The 19,095-nt window shown below is 42.2% G+C and overlaps 1 protein-coding gene across 4 annotated transcripts in view; it reads right to left on the bottom strand.

Annotated features, from left to right (window-relative positions):
* The window catches only part of TPD52 (tumor protein D52), a 108,181-nt gene that overhangs the window by 13,422 nt on the left and 75,664 nt on the right, over window positions 1-19,095 (bottom strand). For 2 of the 4 annotated variants that reach the window (XM_047724442.1, XM_047724439.1), the window contains exons 2-5: window positions 10,428-10,543; window positions 5,459-5,607; window positions 3,823-3,924; window positions 2,712-2,738 (exon numbers count right to left, since the gene is read on the bottom strand). In XM_047724442.1, the coding sequence (XP_047580398.1) occupies window positions 2,712-2,738; window positions 3,823-3,924; window positions 5,459-5,607; window positions 10,428-10,543 (394 nt within the window). The remainder of the gene's footprint in view (window positions 1-2,711; window positions 2,739-3,822; window positions 3,925-5,458; window positions 5,608-10,427; window positions 10,544-19,095) is intronic. The other 2 variants (XM_047724440.1, XM_047724441.1) reach the window with 1 other exon arrangement.

The following is a 19,095-nucleotide window of genomic DNA, read 5'->3' as shown; positions in this document are numbered from 1 at the left end:
GAGAAGGCTCTTTCAAAATTCCTCTCAAAAAATTAAAATCATGAGTCAAAGCTCAGCATGTATGTGTAGAAAATAAGCAAACAGGAGAGGGGTGGATATGAACATACCACCCGGGGGCGGGTGGAGCTGGCTGTCCCTACAGGGCCTCCCATTACCCTGCCCCATGTCTGGCCGCCCCACACCTAATTTTCAGGGCATTCAAAACAGATCTCTCCATCTCTCTTGTTTCCTCTGCTTCGTCCTCCTCACACACCCACTTGAGGTGTAAGACAAATTTCTAAATCCCAAGTGCCAATTTATTAACTGACAATGTGGCATAAAAACTGTTGCCGAATCTAATAATTCACGTCAGCAAATCATCCACAATTCAGTCAGAGAGAGAAATCATCGCCTCAGGCTTGCTGGGTAAGCAGGGACTCAAAGGGTAGTTGACAGGATTAACCAGCTATTTCAAGCACTTGGCAGAAAGGCCTCCTGTATCAGTCTCCACAAGAGAAAAGGCCTTGTTGGGACTGAAACCGTCAAAACCTACTCCACATTCCCTCTCCCTGGACAGTTTCTGGGGCCAGTACTGGCTCCCTGGACTCACTGACCTAAAAGATGTGGTCTTTCTTTCTATAGGTTTTCTATTATGTATTTCTAGTACATATGTTTTCATATTTTTTTATGATATCTGAACACATTAAATCAGATTACGATCAGGGCTTCTTGGCCTAGAAATGATTTACGTGACTTTAGCCAACTTTTTAACCTGTGAAAATTGTAAAATTTAGCTTTCAGAAGATAATCTCATGTCTCTAAATGTCCAAGGTTTTTTTTTGTTTTTTTGGTTTTTTTTTAATTTGACAGAGAGATCACAAGCAGGCAGAGAGGCAGGCAGAGAGAGAGGAGGAAGCAGGCTCCCCGAGAGAGCAGAGAACCTGATGCGGGGCTCGATCCCAGGACTCCGAGATCATGACCCGAGCCGAAGGCAGCGGCTTAACCCACTGAGCCACCCAGGCGCCCCTAAATTTCCAAGTTTTAATCAAAAGCCTTACTTTAACCTTCACATATCAATACATGCTATATTATTAACGGAGGAGAGTCAGAAGAAAGGCAGGCAGGGACCAGGGCTCTCTCCTAAAAGATTATTCTACAATACCCTGGAGAGAGCCCTCCACCCTTTCCCACGTGAACAACTCCATGATAGGCAAATGAGCATATGGACAAAAACCTGATTGGATGACAGGTGCATATTAACCAGATTAAAACAACCCGCCAACATCTCATAAAAACCCCTAGACTTAGAAACTCCCAATGGTAACCCTCTCGGGTCTCCTCCCTCATGGGGAGTTTTATACCATCCTCAGTAAAATTGACTCTCACTCAACAAACTTGGCTTTGCTGCCCACCACTCTTCATCTGGTTTACCTCTTTATTCTTCCAAGAGCCATGACCAAGAACCATGGGCTTTGAAGGAAAAAAAAAATCCCCACTCCATCTGCTCAAAGATTCTAAGGTCTTTCCATACAAAAACCTGTATGTGATTTGTGGTTATGTTCTTAGGACCCGTCCCACAAAATGCAATCTCCCGTTAGCAGAATGGATTATGTGACTGAATATCACTCACCCCAAACAACCTGAGATAAAATGGTCTTAACGGGTTGCCTAGAGCACTTGGAACATTTTTAATTGAATACCAAAGATACAGAATCACCTCCTACTGCTGATTTTTTTTTTTAAAGCACTGTTTTCACTCTAAATAATTCAGCATTTAGAGTTGATTTACCCCTATGATTTTCTCTGACTTCCAGGGCCAAGTGTCATTAGGACAGAAAGACCTCAGCTCTAAGTACGTATTTCCTTACTTAAGACAGAATACTTGAAAAGACAACCCGCATTCACGGGAACAGAGATGGAGACTACCACATTGCCTTTCCTGCTTACTCTCTAAAAGTCCTTCCTCCAACTTCGTTTTCTCTATTAACTGGATAAAACAGTCTGTATGGGAGACAGAGAGGAGGATTGTTCAACATCACAAAGATTTCTTCTAAAAGGCATGGTCTGGGATGACATCTTTTTAAAGTGTTTTTTTTTTTTAAGCCTAGTAGACAATTTTTCCTTTTGCAACCATGAAATTTCCTTACGTGTATATTTTAAGAACATAAGAAATTAAAAAACAGTAAAAACTGTAAGCTAATAAAACGAGTATGGAAAAGTACGGAGTAGTGGGATACTTTACCTTATGTATATTTTACCATAATAAAAAAAATCCTGAGTAACCTGTATAAGATGGGAGGTTAACATCATGAGGCATACATACGTAGTCTATTACAGATACATAACGGGACCCACGTGAAGAATTCTAACACCCTTACAAAAGCACCAAAGAAATGAAAGCATCAAAAACAAAGTCAGACGTTAAAAGGGAGGAATTCTGTATGCCATGGTTAAGCTGCTTCTTTTTACAAAAAATTAAAAAAAAAGAAATATCAAAATCATTTCCATATCCCTGAACCACAGTGTCAAATTATTCTTTTAATTTATCCGTTACCCATGGGATACAAGAAACCCTCCCTTAAAAATAGGTATGCACTAGAGAAAAAGATACTCCAAACGCAAGAAAAAGTACGTCGTGGACAAACAACCATCCAACGTGGCGTGATAATCTATGTGAGCACACTTGTCTTAGACACCAGCTGCGCTGCAGGGATGGTTCAAGCTCTCCTTACCTAAAGGAATGTGAAAAGGCTTGCAATCTGCAAGAAGCCACAGTAAGCATTAAAAAAGAAAGGAAGTTCTGGTAAATCTACAATAATGAAATAACCTACTTTTTAAGAGTTGTGTTAAGGTTTTAACTGGATTCTGCGGAAAAATACAAACAAGCTGGCGTGAAAAGGAATGAGAGCACCTGTGAGATGTTTATCAATTGTCCAAAGAATCCCAGTAAGTTATGTTTTATTACACAATGCTTAGAATGTCGATAGTCCAGATACGATAAGCAAGTCATTTGGTTTTCTGGTACAGAGCATGTAATACATTGATTATTATTCAACCAACCAAATTCTGGTTGTAAAAGCTACATTCCCCACAAATGAAAAGCACAAAGTCATGCAATCTGGGGGTTTGGTTGGTAAAACAAAAAAATTTTCATGCCAACAGAAGCACAGCAAATGTAAACCATGTTTGTCACTTTCAGCGCTATTCTAATCGACATGGGGCGGGGGGCGGCGGCAGGATGAGGGACACACAAAAGCACTGAAAAGCACTGTGAAGTGGTTTTATCGAAATTGCCACAGAAATTCTGCAGACTAATCTAAAATATAAATGCAAAATGAAAAGCAAAGCTCCGTATCAAGATTTGGGCCTAAGCATGGATGTAGAGAGAGCTTACAAGTCAGTACACATCAGTACACAGACGAGCACGCTGTCATCACACCACGGTGTTTAACAGTGTCCCACACAGAACTGAAGGCAGGTCTCAGTCGAAGCGTGCAGGCAGTGCTCCTGGACGTGTCCCCAGCAGGACAACAGGCTCGGCCCACAACCACAAACTTGCAACTAAGAGAGACATACTTACCCTGCATGATCAGGAAGGACTAAAAGGACAAAAGTACACAACCAGAATTTTCCAACAACCTTAAATATACTTGTAAGATGACTGTTTTGAATGCTATGCCTAAAAGTCGGAAGGCTCCACCTAAATAATTTAGGCACAATTTCCTCCCTCACTCACAAAGAGAATCCAGCATCAGCCACAGCCAAACTCAGGAGGTAAACACAACCACAACATACTTCAATTTGCCTCAGTTACTTAATGAGCAAAGAGAAATGAGGACATACTTTACATCTTCCAGCTTTTTGGTGATGACGGATCCAACAGATGAGAAAGCAGCTGATGCCTTCTGTCCAGCCTGAGATAAGGTTTCGGATGTCTTTTTGTATCTATGTTAAATTATAAAAGAACAAAGAAAAGTTAAGCTAACATTTTCTAACAGCAATTATTTAAAGCACAATCACCACCTCTCAGAGAGCTCTCGAAAATTAAAACAAATTTTGTCTTCAGAACATCCAAACTCCTTCACAACCGCTGGGGGCGTCACCCCCCTCACCGGAATTCTACCTCTCACTGGGGGCTGTCTTCACCAGTGCCCTGGGATGGCCACACAGAAGGAGGCCTAGGAAGGCAGGGCCAAGGAAATCAGGGTACAGGGCAAAAACAGTCACGGAGAAGAGATGAAAATGAGCCAAAGGCTTTTTCCATTGAAGCCAAACAAAACAAAAATGAAATCAAATTCCTCCCATGCCTTTTATAACTTTATGTCCTAAAAAGGGATTAGAAGCAAGGTGAGGCCCAAGTGTACTTTATTATTCAAATAAATTATATGGGTTATCAAGAATTTTTTTTTTTTTTTTTTTTTTTAATTTTGCAGGTCTGCAGAGCTACCGAGTAAGGACTTGGGGACTCTGGGCAGAGTACATAAAAGGTGTGACACTGAAAATGACTTGAGTGTGGTATTTGCTAGAATCTAAAGCTATCACTGACCACCTCCCTCTTCCCACCTATTCAGGGATTAGTGAAGAGAAAATAAAAACAAATGAATATGGGAGCCACAAAGAGGTTAAAATCCTCACATTACAGAGAGGAATGCTCGGGCATTTTTACTTATCCCATCAAGATGAAATACTAAAAACAGAAAGTTTATGGTGATACACAGTCAAAAGACTAGTTCCCTGGACTTCTGTAGGAGAAAGTGGCTCAAAGCGGGCGGACACCTAGTGCTTTCCTGTCAGGATGCTGTCAGCCTCACTGCCATTGGTCACCAGCTCAGTGCCAGGACCAAAGATACAGATGAAAAGAACACACTTTAGAATCTGTCCCTAGAAGCTTTCTCCTCTGTGCGCAGGGACACAAAACTGCATGATGATCATGCCGTATCAAAATCTGTGTGATCGAAAAGACAAGAAGATTGAGGGGTGGGCCTCTGCCACCAGCACCCATCGGAGGCAATGAACCAAGAGTCTTGCACTGTATAGAGAGAAGGGTGAAGAAAGACTGGCTCTGTACTTGGTCAACCCAGAGTTCAAATCCTGCCCTGACATTTTTGAGTTTTGTGACCTCAGGACCTTCTCTGATCCTGTTTCCTTAACTCTGGCTACCTCACCTCCCACCCTACCCAGTCATCCTGAGGACGACTTGACGCAATCCCAGCAAGTCAACATACAACACTGTTAGAACTTAAATGTTATTATTTCAGCTCACAGACGAGGCTGGTTTTCTTTCTATCCCCTAGAACAGCGTGGAAGACCAGAGTTAGAGAAGAGTCAGATGCACCTGAGGACTGGGCGGGAGAGCCCTGTGTAGTCCAAAGAAGAGCTACAGAAGCATCCTCATCTCCTTTCAATTCTACTGCCCAGACAAAAGGAGCAAAAGCATCCTTTACATTCTCTAGAAACATCTATGATCAAGGGAACATACGCAGATGTTGCTGTCACATCCTGCCAGCCTTTGGCAATGTTCTGTTTTAGTTCCTGCAGTGAGTTGATCCCAAGTTTCCGTTTGAGCTCTGCTAGATGCTTCTCTTTTGCTGCTAACACTTGAGACAGAGTCTGGATTTCTTCTTCTACCTATGAGGAAGGGGTGGTGGGGTAAAAGTACAAAAGAGTCATTCAAAAAGTGAAGATTATTAGTGCAAAACTGTACTCAAAATTTTGGAGTCATTTAAAAACACTTGACTCATTTGTCTCTTTAAAAACAACATACAGCATTTTGCTAAGTTAACTGGTTACATGCCAATCTCTCCTGTAGAGCTTCTCTTTTCTGTTTTTTATTTTTTTTAATAATCTTTTTTTTTTTTTTTGAGAGAGAGAGAGAGAGAGAGAGCACAAAAGTGGGGGTAGGGAGAGGGGGCAGAAGGAGAGAGAGACTCTCAAGCAGGCTCAATACCCAGTGCGAAGCCTGACGACAGATTCCATCTGACGACCCTGAGCTCACAACCTGAGCCAAAATCAAGAGTCAGACGCTTAGCAAACCGAGCCCCCCAGGTACTCCTCTTTTCTCTTCTTTGTATTTCTATCTTGAGTTGTCCTCAGGCTTCTCCTCTCTCTATCTCTATACTTCCTAACTCTGCTATCTCATGGAAGCTTAGGGCTCAAACCTCCACACAGACAATAATCAAATTATTCTGCCATCCACTCTCTGACCCCTGGTCTGTATTTCCAGCTGGACACTTCCACTTGAATGCCCACAAAATTCGTATTTGTGTACCAAATCAAACCACTCTCCACTCAAATATCCAAAGCCAAGTCAAATTGAAATCCAACCTTCCTGTACATTTTGTATGAGTTTATACTGGAAATGACTATCCCAGGGCCTGCCAAAGCCACAGCTGTAAGTAAATCAAGCCAGAGAGCCCCCCAGAAGTCCCGTGTGGACTCCTTGATGCTGACTGACCAGGCTTAATTAGCTGCACAGTTAGAGAGAGGCCCCTGACCCAAGGACAGCCAACCCAATGAGTGGCCACCACCTAGTGATGGGCCTGCTGTAAGAGATGCTCCATAATCACGGGCTCTCTCATTCAGGAATCCAGTTTGAGAAACTGAGCTAATACTGAAGTAGAAGCTGAAAAGACTTGGATAAAGAAACCCTGAAGTACAGGCAGGGCACAGTGAGATGAGGAGATACGGAAGCTTAAATATATGAGGAGGCCAAAACTCTATGCAGAAGCTAGGAAGAACAGAAAAAGACTTAAGGAGCAGAAGAAAAGCCTGAGTCAGAAAAACAAAGGGCAAGAGGCAGACCTACAAGGAGAAGAGACCTCACTCGGAAGAGACCTTCTGTCCCAGGAAGCTGAAAAGGGTGGGATGGTCATTAATATTCAAGACCCTTCAAAAGATGCTTCTCGTGGCTTGTTGCAAAGCCATATTCTCAGCCTCGACCTCACACTTCTATGATTCCAAAGACAGCATGGCCTTTGAAATCAATATACGATGGGGGCAACTGGGTGGCTCAGTCAGTTAAGTGTCCAACTCTTGGTTTCAGCTCAGGTCATGCATGATCTCAGAGTCCTTATATAGAGCCCCACATTGACAAGAGTTTGCTTGTCCCTCTCCCTCTTCTCTTCCCCTCCCCGAATAAATAATTAAAAAAATAAAATGAATTAAAAAATACAGCATTGTTAAATAAACTGTTTTCACTGATTAAATCTTTACAGAACACAACATAAAAATACTACTCAAGGAAAGGAGAGAAGAATAAATCAAAAGTGAAGTGGCGAGCAAAACAAAACATAGTTCTTTTTTTTTAAGATTTTATTTTTATTTATTTGAGAGAGTGTGTGTGCACAAGCTGGGGGGAGGGGCAGAGGGAGAGGGAGAAGCAGGCTCCCAGCTAAGCACGGGATATGCAGCCTGACCCAGGGCCTGATTCGGGGCTCAATTCCAGGACCAGCATCATGACCTAAGCCAAAGGCAGAAGCTAAACCAACTGAGCCACCCAAGCTCCCCAGAGGGACTTCTTAAGAGGGCAATAATTAGAATGTAGGTCCAGAATGAAGATGACCCTCTGTGCTTATCAGACAGGACCTCTCATCCTGTACCAGTTTTGGAAGTCACACTTAAGTGGACTCTGAAAGAAAAAGGCAACAATGAATGCATGAGGTTCAAAATCAAGTAAGTTAAATGACTTGCCTAAGTCATCAAACTAACAATGTAGGAACCAGAATTTCAACCCAGGTTTTTGGGTTCCACTTCTCAGTTTACTGGCTAATTCTCACGGCACACTGTTAGCTTTCCACTACCTCTTTCTCTATCCCAACTCCAACTTATCAGATACTCCAAAGAACAGACTTAAAAGATAAATACCCCTTAACACTCCTCTGAAGTTTCCCCTTCCCTAATGACAGCTGGAGAGAAAGACCACTGTCAATCTTACTGAACAAAACATGGCCCAGTGCATTCCCCACTTTTGTTGGTTAGACTGTGCTGCCAACATACCTAGCTCAGCACATCACAGCTACCATTCCTTAAGTCAATGTATATATTACATACTATATATATAAAATACACATATTTTAAAAATGAAAAAAAATATATTAAAAAATGACCCTTAAGGCACAAAGAATATATTTGATAAGTATCTAGTATCCATAACATATGGATAAAATACTTAGGAATAAATGTAAGGAAATGTACACTGAAAACAACAAAACAAGGTTAAAAGGAAAATTAAAGACATCTTAAATAAATGGGAAGATATTCCATGTTCAGTGACTAGAAGACTCCATATTGCTTAGAGGCCAATACGCCCCTAGATCAATCTACAGATTCAATAAAAGCCCTATCTAAATCCCAAGGGCACATTTCGTGGGTAGAAAAGTAGATTCCAAAATTCATAAGAAATTGCAAAGGACCCTAAATAACAATTTAGAGAAAGAAGAAAAAGGTAAAGAACTCCTACTCCCCAATTTCAAAACTCACCACAAAGCTATAATAATCAAAATGGTGTGGTACTCTCAAAAGGATAAACACAGAGATGAATGTAATAGAACCGAAGTCCAGAAATAGACCCTTACATCGATGGCAACTGATTTTTCACAAGGATGCCAAGAGCATTCATTCAGGATAGTATCTTCAACAAAGCGCACTGGGGAAACTAAATATTCACATGCAAAAGAAAGAAGCTGGATGTCTTCCATAAACCACAAACAAAAATTAACTTGAAACAGATCAAAGGCTTAAATACAGGAGCTAAAAATCTTAGAAGAAAACATAAGGGTAAATCTTCACTGCTCTGAGCTTTGAAAATGGGATTCTTGGATATAACACCAAGAGCACCACCAACTCAAGAAAAATTAGATTTCATCAAAATTTAAAACTTACGTGCATTAAGACACTATGAAGAAAGTGAAAAAACAATATACAGAATAGGAGAGAATATTTGCTAATCATATATCTGATAAAAGTGTCTAATATCCAGAATAGGTAAAGAGCTCTTATATCTCAACAACAAAAACAATTAAAAGAAAAACTGGGCAAAGGATTTGAACAGACATTTCTCCAAAGCAGATACACAAATGGCTCATAAGCACATGAATGCTCAATATCACTGGTCACTAGGGAAATACAAATCAAAACTGTAATGACATACCACCACTTAACACTCACCAGGATGGCCATAATCAGAAAGACAGAGAATAATAAATATTGGCAAGTATGTAGAGAAATCGCTGATCAGGATGAAAAATGGCATCCTTGCTATGGGAAATAGTTTGACAGTTCCCCAAAAAAGTTAAACATGGAATTACCATTTGATGCAACAATTCCAGTTCTAGGTATATACCCAAGGGTCTATAGGTAAAATAGGTATTCAAACAAGTACTTTTATACAAATGTTCCTAGCTGAGTATCTGCAATGGAAAAAATGTGGAAACCACCCAAACCTCCATCAACACACAGATAAACAAAACGTGGTAGACACATATAATGGACTATCATTCAAAATAAAGCACCACGGGCATCTGGGGGGCTCAGTCAGTTAAGCATCCAGCTTTTGATTTCGGCTCAAATCATGATCTCAGGGTCATGGGATCAAGTCTGGCGTAGGCTCCACACACAGCCCAGAGTCTGCTTGTCCTTCTCCCTACCCCTTCTGCCCCTTCTCCTAGATCACGTTTGCACACATGCTGTCTCTCTCTCTCTCTCTAATAAGTAAATAAAATCTTTTTTAAAAAAATAGTTAAGTACCAATTCACAATACATGCTATAAGAATGAACCTCAAAAACATTACACCACATACAAAAGGTAACGTGTATGATTGCACTTAAATAAAATATCCAGAAGAAGTAAATCCATAGAAAACAAGGCATAAAGCAGGTTATTGCTGCCAGGGGGTGAGGGAGGGGGGTGAATGAGGATCCCAGTTTAATGAGTACAGGTCTCCCCTGGGTGTGATGGAAACGTTTTGAAACTACACAGAGGTGACAGCAGCAAAAGACGGTGAAAGCACTAACTGCCGTGAATTGTGCACTTTCAAATGGTTAATTTTACGAATAACAGAGAAAGAGAAAGGGAGGGAGGGAAAGAAGGTTGGAAGAGCCAACGTACATCCACAGCACAGCAAAGGGGAGAACACCGGCACTGATACAGCTGAAAAGCCCAGAGCGTTAGACCCGGTGCGGCCCCCCAGGTCACGTTCACTAGTGCTCCTCCCATCCGTGTCCTCCTTCCCGTCTACTTCTCAGACCCACTTCACCCAGTAGATATCTGTATTCATAGGAAAACATCACATTCTTTTATTTCCTCTCCCCAACGCCAGAGCTCTAGGACAGGTCACTGTATGTTGCTTTCTCTCCCCTGGAACAGAGGAGGAGATGTTACCATGTGCCTGAGAAACACAAATGACGTTGTGAGTGTGAAGCACAAAGTCCCAAAAGGAATGCGTCTTGACCTTTGCAAGTTCTCTTCTCAGCTCTTCTTGCTCCTCCTCTGATAGGGTCTCCGTGGCCCCAATCGTGGCAGCAACATCTTCTCCTTCCTCAGGGACTGGGTCTGTTCTCAGCAGACCTGGTTGGAGATTTAAAAAAAAAAAAAAAAAAGTCTGTAAGGTACGCAAAGTAAAATTCTCCTTTAGGCTCCTCCACTGCCCCCACGAGAATAAAACAATTAGACTGGACCCACACATCAACTTTCTGTACCTTCAAATGGCCTGGCTCTTCCTGTAAGGACAAAAGTCTGAGCTGCCACTAAAAAACTACCCAATTATATATTCTGCCAAGTATGAATTCGGAAAATACAGCAATGGCGTAGCTTCTGTTCTTTTGCTCAGTCACAATATAGTTACTACAAAGCGGAAGAGTCAGAGGAGGCTGTGAATGGGATCTTGCCAGGGCTTTTAATGCTAACCTAGTAAATCAGCAGGACTAGTAATTCACACTAACAAGGAAAGGGGTTTGTAAATGTCTCTAGCTTCCTCTGCTAACCAAATCCAGCACTTAATCTAGTCAAGAACTGAACAAACTCAACACCTACAGAAATTTTATTTAAAAAAATTAAAAATAAAGTTTATTACAGTTCTTTCCATTGTTAGTGGAGGTAGGAAACACCTTCCTGTAGCTTAAAAAAAAAAAAAAGAGGGGCGCCTGGGTGGGCTCAGTGGTTTAAAGCCTCTGCCTTCGGCTCAGGTCATGATCTCAGAGTCCTGGGATCAAGTTCCACATCAGGCTCTCTGCTCAGCAGTGAGCCTGCTTCCCACTCTCTTTCTGCCTGCCTCTCTGCCTACTTGTGATCTGTCAAATAAATAAATAAAATCTTTAAAATATATATATATATATATATATCTTTATTTTTATATACTATAGGTACAGCCATTCCCCTGGCATGGAGCCAACCACTAGGAGTCCTACAGGAAGAACTTAAGAATTTCTCTGAGTGGCCAAGGAGGCATTTGATCCTCAACAACTCTCCCCTCTCATCTCCCCAGCCACCCAAGCAACAGGTCCATGAGCAGCCCCCCAAATGTTGAATGCAAAGTATAAGGGGGTACCAAAAATTTTTTTTAATACTTTAAGGAATAAAAGTAATACAAATAAGAGAATTCAAAAAAATACATGAACTGGAGGTGGAAACAATATGATTAAGCTTTTTAATGCACAGACCATGTGTGACAGGTACAATCAGTAGATGGAAAAGCTCAATGAGTAACTGCTTCTGTAGGCCCCCTCTAAAATATCTTCAGACTGCCCAAGAGAATTCTGTGATAGAAATCTGATCATGTCACTGTCCGGCTTACAATCCTTTCGTGGTTGGTTCCCTGTTGTTTTCCAGACAAAATTCCCCATTGTTTAGCACCCAGGCCTTACTGGACCTACCCCCTGCTCACTGCCATTGGATCCCTCATACTCCAACTCCAGTCAAATCAAACTGTGGATAAGGTGTGTACCGTCAGAAATCACTGAGAAGGGCCCGTGTGTGCTTGCAAACATATCCCCTGTGCCAGATTATGTGACGAGACAGTATGAGACTGAAGATGGGAGTATATGGTAGCAATCATATAAGACAATGCAGTAAGAACCACAACAGAGTTAATTAGAAACATCTTTATTTTTAAGGTATTGTTCAGACTTCTCCAGTCTCCAACCAGAACAGGACTCAAAAAAAAAAAAAGTCCCCAAAAAACTCTGGTGCTAAACAATACCTTAAAAAACAAAGGCTCCTTCATGTTTTTTAATAAATACTAGTTTGTAAATCTGCTTAAGGGGGAAAATGTAGTATCTAATTACTAATAACGCTTTATGCACAGCTGCCCAATTCCAGAAACAATCTCGGGGGATTCTGCTACTATCCAAGTATTTAGTTAGGCTCCCAGGGAAAACAAATGTCTCAGAAAAGGGGGTCATGTAGTTGTCCACGCCTGGATTCAGGACTTCAAGATAACCTTGGGATTTTATATTCCCAATCATTAGTAATTACAGGTTCTGCTTTTTTCCATATCAGCCTGTAGGTGACAGCAAATTATCAAAATTCAATTTTAAGGTGTGGTTTGTTTTAGGGTAATCATGGGGGGGGGGGAAGAAAAATTAAGGAACACAAAGGAAGAACAAAAAAGGCAGATATCAAAATCACTGGCAAAACAGCAAAAACATAACAGTAACGACTTAAGAGAATTATGAATAACCACAGTCAGCACCACCAGAGTACATTCTATGTATAATATACAAATCTGAACTAAGTGGTCCAAACACATTACATCACTTACATACACCACTTCTGTGATGCAGAGCTCTGCCAGTTCCAAAGGAGGAAACTGAAGCTTACAGAGGATAAGCAACTTGCTCACGGTAACACACCTGAATGCATGGTGGGGTTAAAATTTTGAACTGAGACCCCTCAATTTGGAAGTATATACTTAAAATCATTGATTTCCAAAGGACAGATGAAGACAAGAGTAGGGGTTGAAGCTCACACCTGTAAGAGACCTAGAAGCAAAAATACTTAAGACTCTGTACAAAGGGGGACACCTGGGTGGCTCAGTGGGTTAAGCCTCTGCCTTTGGCTCAGGTCATGATCCCAGGGTCCTGGGATGGAGCCCCACATCAGGCTCTCTGCTCAGCAGGGAGCCTGCTTCCCCCTCTCTCTGCCTGCTGCTCTGCCTACTTCTGATATGTATCAAATAAATAAGATCTTTAAAAAAATTAAAAAAAACAGACTCTATACAAAGGAAAAGAACCTGGCAGAGTGGGTCAAAAGCAACCTCTTCTCTTCCAAATGTACAGTCTCTCCAAACTTGGAGCCTTAGAAGTTTTTCTAGATATTATCCAATTTCCCCCTATGTTCAGGAAGAGTGCAATATTTATTGTAGAGGCAGAGTCTGGCTTTAGGAGAAAAAAAAAATACTAGCTTCTCGTTCACAACACAAGTTGGGAAACAGGAACATTTTAACATATAATTACTTAAAACCGTAAGTACTCCAAAAAAAATTCTTATTCAATCATTAATTTTAATAGTTCTCCTCAGAATCTGATGGAAAACTGTTTTTCAAAAATGGCAAAGAGGGACAACATATGATCAATATTTACTGAGATCTAATCCACCAACCAGGGAGATTCACATTATCTCATTTTGAAAAAAACATCTTACAACCAACACCTGATGAAAGCAGTACGATTTATCCACCAGGAAAGTGTGACCCTGAGGTTAGTAATCTGCCCAGAATCACAGATGAGATTAAAAATGCAGGTTTTCCGACTCCAAACTCTTGCTCCTTCACTTTTTTTAGAGAAATTCCAGGGAGCAGGGAGGACGAAGGACAAACTGGAAGCAGAGGGCTGGGGCCTCGTCTCCAGGGGCTTCCAACATCCCCCGAGGGTGTAAGAACACGTGTGGACCCCAGCTGGAGGTCACAGATACCATTACAGAGCCCAAGTGACCCGAGATTGGGGATAATTTGTTCCTTCTGGTTGTTACTATTTTAGTCACCTCCTTAATTTCTGTAGATGTGCAGAGTCTGCCTGTCTCCCCCTGAAGAGTTCTGTAGTGGAGAGCGAGCCTAGAGCCCACCAACTGCCAGGAATGGCGAGGAGCCCAGGTGAGAGGCCCACTGCCAGGGGAGTGACAGGGAAGATGAACACAGATCTCGGATTCATGCCCCATCAATCCTAAGACAGTTTTTTCCTTTACATTTACAACTGGGAACTCAAGAACAGCCAATCAATTAAGCAGTCCTTGTGGCATAGCTGTCACCGGGAAACTTGCTCCAAAATTTGCAAAATGGGTGTCAGCGACTGAGAACATCACAGACCTCTCATCACAGGCCTCTCGTTCAAGTAAGTCTGCCTCACAACATTTTGTGTGAGGAAAATAAAGCAAGACACGGATTATTCCCAGCAGAAAAGCAATTCCAGTAAGCTAGGCAATGCATGAGAAGGTGTTTCAGGAAAACTGTAACTTGGTTTACTCTAAAAAAAATACATACATGGACGGGAGGGTTATGGTCAACACCTATGTCTGAATAAATCGAAAAGAGTGTTAACAAGCATACAAAATTTTAAGCAGAATTAAATCAGTGTCTCTTAGGCTTTTAACTTGTAGCAATTTTTCCCCTTAACAAATACTCTAATGGTACATCCTAAAATCCACAGTGCCTTGGAAGAGATGAAATATAATATCCCACGCTTCTGAGACCTTGTTGGTAATTGGAGAAAAACGAAGTGCTTCGGTCTTTGGCAGCAGCGGAAATGTGTGTGGTGAGCAAGCGTGGTAGGGAAGAACAAGGAAGAATTGGAGAAAGAGCTCAGTCTTGGCCACATCCCTAGGTCCAGACTATAAAGTCCTCATGTCCCATCATCATCTTCTCATCTTGCTACTACTCATGGTGCCAAGAACAAAGCATTTCATAATGCTTTCTTTGAACTGATGTACCAATTAAAGATTTATTCAAACCAAGTTCCTCTTCCCTATCCCATGCATGCCCACCTACTTGACATATCCTCCCAAAAATTTCAACTGGAGAAAGAAGCAAAAAAGCCTTTTATTTTTAAATACAAATTTTGAACCGACAATGACAACGAAGGCATGATTAGGATTTGGTGAGCAACCTTCTGTTCTGGGTTATGGCTGCAGCCCGTCCCACCCCACCCTGGAGCACCCACCCAAACACTGCCCTTCCATTCACCTTTGACCCTTGACCCAATTAAGACCAACTACTTTTCTCCTCAAGAATTCTGTAACTATCATTCGAAAACTTTTTAGCCATTTTCATAAAGTTTCAGATCTGAAAAAATTTTGCATCATTTTATTTAAACACTTTATTCAAGATGAGGAAATTGGGGTTGGAGATTTTTTTTCAAGAGTAGCTAAAGCCAGGAACTTTGAAATTAGATGGCTCCGTAGGTTGACTTGTGTCCCCCAAAAAGACACATTTCATTTCCTAACCCCCAGGACCTGCGAATGTGTTTTTGCAAATATAGTCAGGCTTTTGCAAATATAGTCAAGATGAAATCACAGTAAATTAGGGTGGGCCCTAACCCAATGCGTCCTTATAAAGAAGAAGGAAATGTAGACACAGAAACCCAGAGAGAACATGGACACACAGGCACGCAGAAGCCCAGGGACCACTCCCCATGATCATTGAGACAGACCGGAGGGATACAGCAGATGGCACAGAAGGCTGGGATTGCCAGCAACCGCCAGAAGCTAGATGAGGCAAGGAAGGATTTCCCTACAGAAGGAGCACGGCCCCAGGAACATCTTCATTTTGGACTTCGAGCCTCCAGAACAGAGACAGAACACATGTCTGTTGTTTGAAGTGACTCAATTTGGAGTACTTCGTTATGGCAGCCCTAAGAAACTGAGCCCCGCCCCGTACCCCCAAAACCCATTACATATTTAAAAAACAACACACACACATTACCACCTGACTCTCCAGGTTTCTGTGGAGCAGTGTAAAGGACTGTGAACATGAAGAGTGGGCAGGTATTAGGTTTTCAGTAAGGATGTGCGATTGCCCCACTTTTCCATATGCTATAAGCCTTCCCAGTTACCTCCTGTCTCCTCTTCCATGAAGCATGGCTCATAGGCCCCCTTCATCTGCCATCTCTCTTCACTCCCCTGTCACCTGGCATCATCGGCCTCTCCCCTGCATCTTCAACATGACAGCTGTCAATCATGATGTCATATGATGTCTAAAAGGCATCAGCACCAAACCTTGGTCTGGAATCTCCTCTCCTATAACACCACTCCGGATTTTTCTTACTGCTGAGATATGGTCTCATCTCATTCCCCCAGGCATCTACTTCAAGCCTCCCCTCCAAATTCACCACTCCTGCCTTGATTCAGGCTCTGGCAATTTCTTGCTCAAATTCTTGCCCTTAAGCTCCCTCATGGTCTGTCCCTCCAATCCATTCACCACCCCGCCACCAGAGTAAACTTCTAAGGCAGGACTCTGACCATAGCACTCCTTGCCTTAAATCCTTCTAGAGCTTCCCACTTCCCAGTAAGGCTCTTGCTCTTGACAGTCTGGAGCCCACCCTACCTACTCGATCCCCCCCAACTGCCCTTACCCACCCAACACTCACCACATCTTCCAAGCTGCAGTTCCTACAAAGACATGCCTTTTTTTTTTTTTAAGTAATGCATTAATTCAAAAAGTAAAATAAAGTGCCTCCCATACATTTTTTGCCCATTTAATTTTTTGTGTGGTTAAATATACAACATAAAAGTTGCCATCCTAACCCATTTTTAAGCATACAATTCAGTGGCGTGAACAACATTCACAATGTTGTACAACAACCTCCACTGGCCATGCTCTCTCTCTCTCTTTTTTTTTCTCTGCACATGTTATTTTCTTCTGGAAACCCTCTCCTTATTTCCAAGTCCCATTCATTTCAATAAATCAGTTTTAAGTGCCTCTTGCTCTTGGAGGCTTTCCCTGGATCCCATCCATGCCCAGGCCCTGCTCCGAGTATAACACTCTGTAATGTCGACTGTACTTAGAACACAGCCTGATGGCCTGGGCAACCTGTGACCTTAGCACTGTGTTCCGATCCTGCATCTTCAGGCCAGCTCGGTAACGGGTACACAGACACTCATTAGCCCTCTCTGAATAAATCAATTACAGGAAGGTACACAGTTGAGCTGGAGTAAGAACGCTGTCTCCCTTCACTGCCTACCTTATATCTTGAACTTTTTGTTTTATATCTCATTCTCACTTCACTGCTTTCACCTACACAGGTTTTTCTATTGAAAACAGACATAAAATTTAAAAAAAATTTTTTTTAAATAAGGGGTGCCTGGGTGACTCAATCGTTAGGTGTCTGCTTTCGGCTCAGGTCATGATCCCAGCGTTCTGGGATCAAGCCCCATATCAGGCTCCCTCTCCAGCTCCCCCGTGCTTGTGTTCCCTCGCTATCTCTGTTATAAAGAAAATCTTAAAAATTTTTAAATAAAATTTAAAAAAAACACATGAAATGACATTTTTCTAAAGAAATACAACTTCTGTCTCAGACATAATCTATACAAAGATTGTTAAATTTGGAGGTCATATACCTTAATGTTACAAAGTGTGTTCAGAGCCAAAAGCACCAGGCCTTTATGGGGCGGGGCGGGGGGGTGCCGCACAAGTGATACTCCAGAGGGAAAAATATGATGTCAGCTGCTCCCAAGATATGCATTTAGGAGGGAAGACGTTGCAGAGGAGGAGTCTAAGATATTTGCTATTTAATTAACACTGGGCCTACCCAAGAGAGAATCTGGTAGAGTATAATTGAGCCCTAGCAGTTTCTCTAGGAAATAAAACCATATACACCTCTCTTACACAGTCTTTCAAGAGGCGACAAGGGCTTTAGGACCAGGGTTGGAATAAAAAACTTCAGTCTCTAAGGATTGCTTTCCTTAGGCACAAGAGGAAATGCGTGCCTTTTTAAAACCTGGAGACACAAAGAGATACAACATAGAGTTCAAAATGTCTTCAGTGGTTCTATCCAACAAGATCACAAGATGAGGTTATTTCTCCTCTCGTACGTCTGTGCTTACGGGGTCCCTACTCTCTGGAGCTTGTGTTTCCGAATGCAACGAAGTTCCAGCAGGGGCAGGGGAATATTTGGAGATCCCCACAACAAAGTAAGATCCTAAACAAGCAAGACCCCTTTTAAGAAACTCCAAAACCAAAGGGCTTCTCAACCACAGCACGAGGGGCATGCTGGGCAGGGTAATTCTTTGCGGATTACTGTGCCTCACCCCATGTGGCTCACCCCATGTGGCATGGGGGCATGTCCCCTCCCTCCCCAAAGCCAACTGCAGTTGTGACAACCGGAATCACCTCAGAATCCACCTCAGAATCGGCTCCAGTGGTGGCGGCCGGAATGCCTACAGGGGGCGAAACTGCCTTAGGTTGGAAACCGAGGACTCAATGCCAGGGAAGTATGGGACACCAGCTATTTGACACGGATTATCTTCAAAAGAAGGAGATGCAATAGCACACGCCATGAACACTTTATATTTCTTAAGGATATAATTTTCCCACGCTCACCCGTGGCAGTAACAGTATAACAGTAGGAGAGAAGAAGGAGACGAGTAATTGCAATCCATCGAGGCAGCAGGAACAAAAAGCTGAGGAAACTTGACCCACTCCATTTGGGGAAAGAACCAGAACCTGGGAGATTAATTGGGCAATGTCAGGGCCACTAGAGAGGAATGGAAGTGGACTGAGTGGGGGGAGGTGGGCCAAAAGGGAAAAGAGAACTGCGACCCAGATGGGCCCAGAGAGCTTAGGAAACTCACCTCTCAAGATCATAGCCCTGAACAGAAGTCAACTTCCCACCCAAAAAGGTCACCCTCTCCAAACTTCACCAAAAGAAGGGAAGAGGGAAGAAAGATCAGAAAGGTAGAACACATCAGTATTTCCAAATGCTTTACTCACCTCCTCTAGAAACTCCTGAACTGACCCTTAAATCTCTTTCATCATAAAAAGGAGGGGGACGCCCTTCAGTTGATAACTTCAGAACCACCTATCCTCCCAACCCCAATTAAGTGTAAAATGAATAACTAGGACACTCCACAGAGAGAACAAAGGTCAGCCATGGAGAAATTTGGGGATCCCCAGGGAGGAAATCACTTCCATT

This window comes from Lutra lutra, chromosome 4, assembly GCF_902655055.1.
Source record: "Lutra lutra chromosome 4, mLutLut1.2, whole genome shotgun sequence".
Lineage (NCBI taxonomy): Eukaryota > Metazoa > Chordata > Mammalia > Carnivora > Mustelidae > Lutra > Lutra lutra.
Note: the sequence above shows the minus strand (reverse complement) of the source record. Positions and strands in the feature narration are given on the sequence as shown.